At 36.8% G+C, this 10,000-nt stretch overlaps 1 protein-coding gene across 1 annotated transcript in view; it reads left to right on the top strand.

Annotated features, from left to right (window-relative positions):
- The first annotated feature begins 1,279 nt into the window (after positions 1–1,279).
- Positions 1,280–10,000, top strand: part of zfyve16 (zinc finger, FYVE domain containing 16) — a 35,653-nt gene continuing 26,932 nt past the window's right edge. The window contains exons 1-2 of the mRNA XM_014015098.1: positions 1,280–1,439; positions 6,925–7,032. Of these exons, the coding sequence (XP_013870552.1) occupies positions 6,963–7,032 (70 nt within the window). The 5' untranslated portion in view covers positions 1,280–1,439; positions 6,925–6,962. The remainder of the gene's footprint in view (positions 1,440–6,924; positions 7,033–10,000) is intronic.

Here is a 10,000-nt window from a genome sequence, read left to right as displayed (position 1 = left end):
GGTGTTCCCAGGCCAGACTTCCTCTGGGTCTCCTCCCACCACCTGTCTTTTTTTGAGAATATGTGCTGCCGTAAGCTGCGGCTTAATACGCATCTAAGCTCATTTTAAGTTGTTATATGCAAATCCAAGAGATTTTAAAGTGTTTATACAGCTCTTTCATATCGTGCAACCTTTCAGGTGGATTTGTAAGTACTGACTTCACTCGGCTCAGGGTGCTGAGGGAAGATGGATGGGTCTGGTGATTACTCTTCTCTCCTGAAAAAAATAAATAAAAAAACAAAGCAAAAATTTACAGTAAAGGGCAGGTTAAAATGTGGGTCTTGTGAATACACCTGAAAAGAAGAAATTCTATGTTATATACTAATATGAACTTTGCTAAAAGGAGACATGTCAGACTTTTAAATCCTTCTTTCTCACATTTAAATCATTCAGCTGTGGTCTATATGCAGTGGAACTGAGGTGTGTCTCAGATCAACTCGTTTTGATGCTGTTCCTTTAAATCCAAATGAAAGGTATGTAAATGAAATTGTATGTGGAAGAACTTCTACATCAAACTGATTAGTTAAAAAAACTGAGCCCTATCAATAGTGTGTGACTAGTTTTTTATTTACTTTATTTTTTTTTACCAAAGTGTTGTTGAAATCATGGAGCCAACACCCGTTAAGTCATTTTAATGAATCATTTCTGTATATCGACATTCAGAAACAGTTTAAAGTAACAAAAAATACAATATCGGTGATAAAATGTACCAAACAGCCATTATGTGTGCTTGCTTTGTGGTGACCAAAGCTTGTTTGGAATTACAGATCCATCTGGATTTTGGACGTGTCTGTTGACAGCTTTCCATTTCTCCCTTCTTGCACTTTTGCAGCAACTTTTCACCATTTTTCCTATTTCCCCCCAAACCAGAATGTCAGCCTCTTTCTACAACATGGTCACATGACCAAGTAATCGGACGTCCGACTGTAAGACGCATGTTTTCTTGTTTGTTGTCCGACTAGACGCATGTTATGATTATGTGTTTCAACGGTTTGCCATACCTAACCTGTGGCTTCGTCATGGTACTTCAAGTTCAGCTCGGTCTTTTCAGTTTCTTAGAGTTGCCTCTCGTCTTACTAGAATGCATCACCATAGATTATGATTATTTGAAACCTAAAGGTATATTATCGTTTGTATATCGTTTTGTTTCGTTCATATTTCCTCCTAATTTAATTACTATTATAAGATATAATTTTCCAACGCACTAAAGCGGAGCCGTCCTGTGACGTCAGCGCCAACACTGTCCAAGATGGTCGCCAGAGTGGATACACTTCACTAGTGAAACTAATCCAACAGTTAGCTGGTCGAACTACTTCTGTTCAGTACGCGGAGGATGACACGACGACCCTCGCTTTCGTTTCAAACCGGAACCGCGAGGGTCATGGAGTAAATCTGTTCAGGTAGGAAGAATCACCAACAAATCAGAGGTTAGCAAAATTAGTCTGCTAGCCCTCCGCTGAAGAACATGCTAACTTCAGCTACAGCCTCTTTAGTTAGCAACATTAGCCTGTAAGCACATCCACCTAACATGCTACCTACACTTTTTTAACCACAGGAGCTGCGGTCTAACAGTAATTATTTGCAGATGGAAGGAGAGTTTTTACTGATGTTTTAGTTTTGTGAGATGACGCTGATCTTAAGTGAACTGCTCAGGTTTTTATGTCTGACACAGGTTGGTGATTTATCAAACAAAAGTTTGGCTTTGTTGTGCCGTATGTATTAAATTCTATGAAACTGTAAATAAAGAAAGAATGACATTAGGATAATGGGTATCAACTTTTCCTGAGTAGTCAGATTATGTTGTAAAGGAGGTCATAACGTGACAACACAACACGAGGACGGAGTAAACAACAACAACATTTCATTAAGCTCAGTGTAACACGAAAAAATAATTTTTCAGACGGGACAGTTTATTTCAACCAACACAAACCAAATGTAAAACTGCCTTTAAGACACCATTTCAGATTATCTAGGGATGTGAATAAATTTTTAATCCTACACCAATATTAAATCTGACAGCTTATTCCAAAAGAACATTTCAAACCCTACAAAATAACACCAAAATCATGTGATTTTATGAAGTACAAGGGAAAGTTATTGATGTTTGTTTAGGTGAAATCAGCTCATGTTTTCTTGCTGCAGTTCACAGCAGAACCAATGGGGTCTTTGTGACCATTTCACCTTGCTGTTTTCTAATTTTGCTCATAACTTCCTCAGTGTTCAAGATATCGCCATGAAATTTTAGGAAAAGATTCCCATTCTGGTTTTGTAGGAAGCATCTTGTATCCTAAAAAACTAATAAAACTTAATGATAGCCAATTCAAAAGTAGCAGAAAAGATATAAAATAACATTACAAGGCAAACTGTAGCATCAAATCAACTTAATGTGTCTTAGAAAGTAAGGAAATTAAAACAATTTAAAAACCATCTGTTTTGTAAACAAAGCTCCTCAACCAATGACAGTGTTAAATGTGTCAAGTGACGAAGACGAGCGTCAAAACACTTTGCAACAAGCGCTGTTCTGGATAAAAATAAATACTTCGACGTTTCAAATCATTATCAAATTTGGAAGAAGGGCAGATAAAATAATGGTCTTCATGGCAGCTTATCTCTTTAAGGGGTCACTAGAAAAACTCAGGTGATTTACTTTAATCCTCTTTTCAAAAAAATTTCTTCAAAACGCATCAACAACAATTAAAACTGGAAGACGAGGCTGTAGCTAACTACCTGACGGCAGCCCGATTTGTTGAAATTCGTAGAAATAACGAAGCAGGAGGAAATTACAAGCAAACGCACCGAGCAGCCTCGCAAAATCTGGTCACAGCAGTTTGGGAAGAAAATGGCAGCAGCTGCTGATGAAATGTCAACATCCCTAGATTATCCATCGTGGTTTGTCTCAAAACACAACAAACTTAAAACATGTAGGGGCACTGGTTCAGCATCTCACCTCATTTAACTCAGTAATACATGGTTAGAACTACAGTTAATTTTGATTTGTACTTGGAGTAAAAATTTCACGTCTCACAACAAATTAAATGTGTTAATTTGTCCATTGTTAACCAGTCAAAGACTAAACTTGTGACTCGAAGTCTCAGAACCAGCAGCAGTATTTAATTATTAACCTTTTATTAACAGAGTTAATATTAGTCTAACACAATATATAAAATCAGTTCATTGTACTTTCTGTTATTTTTGTTCAAATAAACTTGTGATCGGTCCCGTGTATCTCAAGTCTACTTCATTTATATAGCACATTTAGAAACTGTCATTGGCCAATGTGCTTCACATATTACAACTAGAAGAAAAACAAAACAAAAAACTTTAAAAGTGGAAATAGCCAACTCTCATGCTAAATTAAAAGTTCTGGAAAACAGATGTATTTTAAGGTGAGACTTAAAAACACTCTCTTATATTCGTTGTATTCACCTGAGAGGATGGCTGTGAGCCTCCATCGTTTGCACTTCTCCACACTTTGTTTAGGTTTTGGGGAAAAAGTAGACTGTATTCCACCCTCCAACCACTTAACGTGTCTGAATCGCACATTTCCCTCTCTTTTCATTAAAAGATGCTATAAGCTCACAGCATTAGTGATGGAAATCTGGACAAGTTTGTCAAAGGTAAAGGCCCAACAGTTGCTGCAGCTAGTGGGCGTGTCACTTCCTGTTTAATTTCCCCATAAGCCCATTGGCCACAGGTGGTGTCATTCAATTTTAGATTCAACAGAAATCATTTAGCCATGAGCAAAGTAGATTTATGTCATCTTAAAATAATCCAATTTTAATACTCATATCTTTTTTCATTATTACATATGGTTGAATGTTTTTAGACTGATGTTTTACGACAGCAGCAGTCTGATGTAGACTGATGGGAGTATCTCTTAGCTCGTCAGTCCTGTTGGAGGTAAACTTTATTTCTCAAAACTTGGGCTGTTCGTGAAAATATTTACAACAGGTAATATGTTAATTACTTATAAATTTCAACAGAAACTCACTTCAAACTGGACAGTAGGGTTGGGCAATATTGGCAAAGAATTAATCACGTTAATTGTGGTATTTAGCCGATAACGATGAATTTGACGATTAATCCCCTGGAGTCCCTGGACACCCTTATGTCCTGGTCACATGACTAATTTAATGGGAAACGTTTGCTCTTCATAAAAATCTGTTCCAATTTGTGTTGAAATTACAGACTTCAGGCTATACATCAAATTTAAAATTATGTTGATAGATAAATAAATTACAGAACTTTTTTTTAAAGTTTGTCATATTTGAAGCAGAGAGGAGCAGCGAGCGGACTCTGCCTGGTGGCATTAATCGTATTAATCATCAAGTGCAAAAAATAATCAATTAATGTTTTTCTGATGATTAATTGCACACGATACGATTATGCCCAACCCTACTGGACAGACTATCCCCTTTTAAAGAAAAAGCAGATTGCAGTAAATGTTAAAATTAAACATAAATGTTAATTTTCCACTGGAACCAATGAGTCACTGTTAGTTTTTTATTCTACAGCAGAGAGCTGTTTAGTTAAAACTGAAGAGTGTTCATTCAGATAAGATTTTTATTTTAAATAATACTGTATGGGCAGCTGACTTCGGACTAGAACGTCACTGGTTCAATTCACTGCCTCATATCTTGCTGTCCTTGAGCAAGACGTAGTTGCTAACTGCTCCCTGGGTGCTTAGAATTGCCCTCTGCTCCACTTCTGTGTACCTGACGTGTGATGGGTCAAACGTAGAGCACAAATTTCATCATTCTATATAGGATCAAGCATTGATGACAATACATTTAGATAATTACAGCCTCTCAGCTTACATTTAATTGTTGCTCAGAGCTGCTTTAAACTTCTTCTAAAAAACCTGTTCAGTCATGTCAAGCTGAGCTATTCATAGAAAGTGTTTCATCCTTTCCTTTAGTTGTTTAGTTATTTTTAGTCACACTAAAGCTGTGTTTCATCAGAATTTATTTGTTTATTGTCTGAGTAAAATGAACTCCATCCTAATATTTGTCCACTTTGTTTATAGAGGTTGTTTTAGCAAATCATTGTTGATCACAGTCTTTATTTTTAAGGTGTGTGTGTGTGCGTACACGCGCATGCTCTGTAACAAACACTTAAAATCAAACATTTTTCCTTCCTGTGAACTCTTACTGTTTTGAACTTGTTCATGGCTCTGAACCTGGAGGCAGCATGACGTCTGAACAAACCGAAACCAGAAAATTCTGACGTTGCTCTTAAGACAAACTTGTTTAGTCCGGCTCAGGATGTCAGGTGATTGTAAGACAACCAAAGGTTTTCAAAACCTCAAAACATTTCAGGAAATACAAAGAATGTTGAAATGAAACTCATGGTTCGTTCTGGTATGCCTGTTATGAAACTGGTTTGTCAGTGAAAAGAAAACTGTGCTCATTAAGATTTAATTTTATTTCATTTTTTAGGTTTTAGGTTTCATCAATATGTTTGACATAATGAATGTTGCATTACATGTTCTAGTTGTTACACAGAAATAAAAATATTCTTAAAGGGGACCTATAATGCAAAATTCACTTTTTTAAAATTTTTTTACTCAACTTTGGGTATGTACTTCTTAAAAAAACAGTCTTGGGACCAAAAAATGCACCCCAGGGGCATATTTTCTGTAAGTTAATGTATTTTTAATGTATATTAATGACAAGTTTTATACTTCCATCATTTTGTGATGTCACAAGCCATACGACAACCCACCGGAACCTGCGTTCAGCCCCTTACCTAGCAACCCCCGGGTGAGACTCCTCCTCAGTATAAAAAGCCGTCATGGTTGTTGTTGTGCAATGCACAGCTCAGTTCACAACAAGCCTCCAATAGGGCAATGGGTAGTGTGTTGGACCAGGGAGCGGGAGACCAGGGTTTGAGACCGGCATGGACACAATTTAATTATTTATTTTCATTCGTTATGAACACATTTTCTCATGTACCTGTATTGCTTAGTTTATTAAAGCCTTGTTAAAGCCTATCTGTTTGAGTTTCTGAGGTATTTTCACCGCTGCTGCTCCCTGCTCTGGTAACAGCATGCAGAGTGAGCGCAGAGCAGAGGAGTGAGAAGAGAAAAAAAAAGAAGCTGCGACCGACTCTGCCTCTGGGTCTCATATGGTTGTACAACAGAGCTTCTGCTATTATTAGCCATGCTAACGTAAACGCTGACTTTGGAGGGCGGAGTTAATGTCAACAGATTTTTGGAGGGCGTTACTAACAGAGCTCATTAACATAAACAGCTCTTCTGAACGGAAGTCAGAACAGGCAGAACTAGAAAATGGGAAATTTTATTATCTGAGAATTATTTTTGTGCATTAAATTGAATGAACATGGTCTGGATAGCCCACAGACATACCATAAAAATTTCTAGGACCCATAATTGGTCTCCTTTAAACTGTCTAACTTTGTATTGTCTGCAGTAGTTTTGTCAGACTGTAATATTGTTTGCAGTAGTTTTGTCAGGCTTTGTAGTATTGTTTGCAGTAGTTTTGTCAGGCTTTGTAGTATTGTTTGCAGTAGTTTTGTCAGGCTTTGTAGTATTGTTTGCAGTAGTTTTGTCAGACTTTGCAGTATTGTTTGCAGTAGTTTTGTCAGACTTTGTAGTATTGTTTGCAGTAGTATTGTCTGCAGTAGTTTTGTCAGACTTTGTAGTATTGTCTGCAGTAGTTTTGTCAGAATTTGTAGTATTGTTTGCAGTAGTTCTCCTGTCTCAGAAAATGCCTAGATGTCATGTTGGATTAAATTGGCAACATTTCTCCTCATATGGAGAAAATTTTTTAAAGTGTTTTTATATTTCATTTTTATAAATAGTCCAGGTTTTGAAATGCTTTGTGTTTATTTGTTATATAATTGCAGTATTTTGTTTGTTTGTAGGTTTTTGAGCGATCGAAGGCCTCATTTTGCAGCCCAACATGGACAGCTTCTTTAAAGCAGCTGTTTGTGATTTGGACAAATTGCTGGATGACTTTGAGCTCAGTTCTGGTAAGATGACTCACAACTCATGCTTTTATGAATATCTGATTATGTCTGTACTTGACTCATGGACAAATCTGTTTATTGTTTTTAATGTTTTACCATCTGATAGTTGGCAGGATCATATGTCAGTAACATCAACCAATTTAAATTAGACTGATGCGTTTGTGGTGAATTATACTCCTAATCTGATTCAGTTCACATTTCAGAATAATACCCTACACTGAAGCCATGGAATATGTGATATTAATTATGTAATTTTTTTTATGTTACTAATTCTGTAATCTTTTCAGAAACTCAAGTTTCAAACTTTAAGTTGTTTGTCTGAAGTCAAATTTTCAGTTTTGCACTAGCTTAGTCTTAATTTTCACCTTTGAGACTCATGATTCAACCCTTAGTTATAGAAACCATGTTTATTTAAATACTAGACACAGTACTTTAATTGATTTAATTACCTCTAACAACATGTTTCCTAGCTTAAGGCTTTGTTATTTTCTAACCTCCCATACCATCTTTATAACTTAAAATTCACCTGGAAACAGGAGTCATGAGCCAGTTAAGTTATTTATGCACTTTGGTTTAACCTGTTAACCTGCAGGCCTAACTCTAACCCATATTAAATTAGGTATTGCTCTTAAACTCTTTGGAGTGAATTCACAAGCCTAGTCTCTATGTAAAGCTATCAATCAGAAATTTTAATTTCATCAGTCATAATTTTCTGTAACTAGTATTTATTGATGTTAAAATACACTAAAACCACTATTACTTTTTAAAATTTGGTAACAGGGTAGAGCATTGTCGCACAAACTTCTGTCAAGCGAAGAAGGCTAGACCGTCTCATTTCACAGCAGTTTCATGCAGCCTACCCAGACTGGGAAGGATGTGGCCCAGCTGGGCTACATACTCAGGAGGATGCAGCCCATGAATTGAGACACAGCCTATAGATGAACCCAGATGATCAAGAGAGGTGTCGGTCAAAAGAAGAAAACCAGTCGGATCGAATGAACTGCCTATTATGCAAATTCAAAGTCCCTGGTAACGTGTGGGTCAGTCTTTAAAGAGGCAGGAAAACACCTCAAACTGGAAATGTACCGCGGACAGTACATTGAGGGTTCAGGTTAAAACTTTCAAATTTATAAATTTGACATGAATTGAAATTCATTTGCTGCATTTCCATTGACCATGAAAATGCGCAAATTAGAATTTCTAAAACAAATTTGCTCAATGGAAACACGTCAATTTCGGAAAAAAAATACGTTTTTCGACAATGTTTTTGCACTAGGATGAGGTGGTATTTCGGCCGCATCGAAATTGGTGTTTTTCGCAAAACTGCAATGGAAACACTTTTTTTGCATCACGGGAGTCACGTGATCAACAACCAACTGTTTCTACTGGTGAAAAAGATGAAGAAGAAGAAGATAACAGGAAGTAGTAGTAATATCACAGAAGTAGTAAAAGAAAGTAGTAAACTCACCGACTACAATTGCCCAAAAACACAGCAAACGTAGCTGCTCCCAAGTAGGGTCTTGTCGCTGGAAAGCCTCGATAAAAGATGATAAAAGACGTCTCATCTGATGATGAGCGCTAGTGTCGCGGTAGTAATATGCGTTTACATCCATTGCCGCCATGTTTGTAATGACTTATCGCGAGAACAAACATATTCACGCGTGACTTTAATAGCATTTCTTACTTAATGAAAACACTGCAATTGCGAAACTGTGTTTTTTCGACATTAACAGTATATCAACAAAGTTTTGCGCACATTTGCAATGGAAACGCAGCTACAGTGACGCAATAATCATAAACAAAAAAATATATTGACTTGACCAGCTTAATAAACAATAAACCTTGGACCAAGTTGTTCTGAAAGGAACAGGAAGTCCAGAACCAGAGACTCCAGAAAGTCTTTGAGACCTGCTGGAGCTGAAACCCTGTTGGAGGTGTTGCACACTGCTTGTGATTCATTAGGTTTGCCTTAACTCAGGCTGACTGAATGTCAGCATTAGCTGTTTCTGTACACACAGTAAACATACCACATGTTGACTGTCTAAACAAAAACAGGTTTACAGCACGGCACCTGAGGACAGAAGAAAAACAGAACTTTTACTGCAGAGAATTGGACTATTCTTCAGGAAGCCTTATGAAGATAAAATAAAAAAAGAGAAAATCTTGTTTTACAGTAGCTGCATTTCCACTGACCATGAAAATGCACAAATTAGAATTTCGAAAATAAATTTGCTCAATGGAAACACGTCAATTTCGAAAAATATTACATTTTTCGACAAAATGTTTTTGTGCTAGGATGAGTTGGGTTTTCGGCTGTATCAAAATTGGTGTTTTTCACAAAACTGCAATGGAAACACTTTTGTCGCATCACGGGAGTCACGTGATCAACAACCGGCTGTTTCTACTGGCAAAAAAGATGATGAAGAAGAAGATAACAGGAAGTAGAAGTAGTAGTAATATCACAGAAGTAGTATAAAATAGTAAACTCACAGACTACAATTTCCCAAAAACACAGCATACATAGCTGCTCCCAAGTAGGGGCTTGTCACTGGAAAGCCTCGATAAAAGACGCCGATGTCTCCTCTGATGATGAGCGCTAGTGTTGTGGTAGCAACATGCTATGCGTTTACATCCATTGCCGCCATGTTTGTAATGACTTTTCGCGAGAACAAACATATTCACGCATGACTTTAATAGCATTTCTTACTTAATGGAAACACNYCAYTTGCGAAACTGTGTTTTTCGACATTAACAGAATATCGACAAAGTTTTGCGCACTTTTTCAATGGAAACGCAGCTATAGTTGAAAAATTAACTTGGAGCTTTCTAGAATTGTACAAAAGTTGTTTTACATTTGTACGTACTCAGAATCCTTCAGATTAATAAAGTTTATAATGTGGGAAAAACGTGTTTTAAATAAATCTAAAAATTACAGGAAAGTAAAAAGTGGTTCATGCATACAGTATATATA

The sequence above is a fragment of the Austrofundulus limnaeus genome, unplaced genomic scaffold (genome assembly GCF_001266775.1).
Source record: "Austrofundulus limnaeus strain Quisiro unplaced genomic scaffold, Austrofundulus_limnaeus-1.0 Scaffold123, whole genome shotgun sequence".
Classification (NCBI taxonomy): Eukaryota; Metazoa; Chordata; class Actinopteri; order Cyprinodontiformes; family Rivulidae; genus Austrofundulus; species Austrofundulus limnaeus.
The sequence above is the reverse complement of the archived record's forward strand: the minus strand, read 5'-3'. Positions and strand labels throughout refer to the sequence as shown.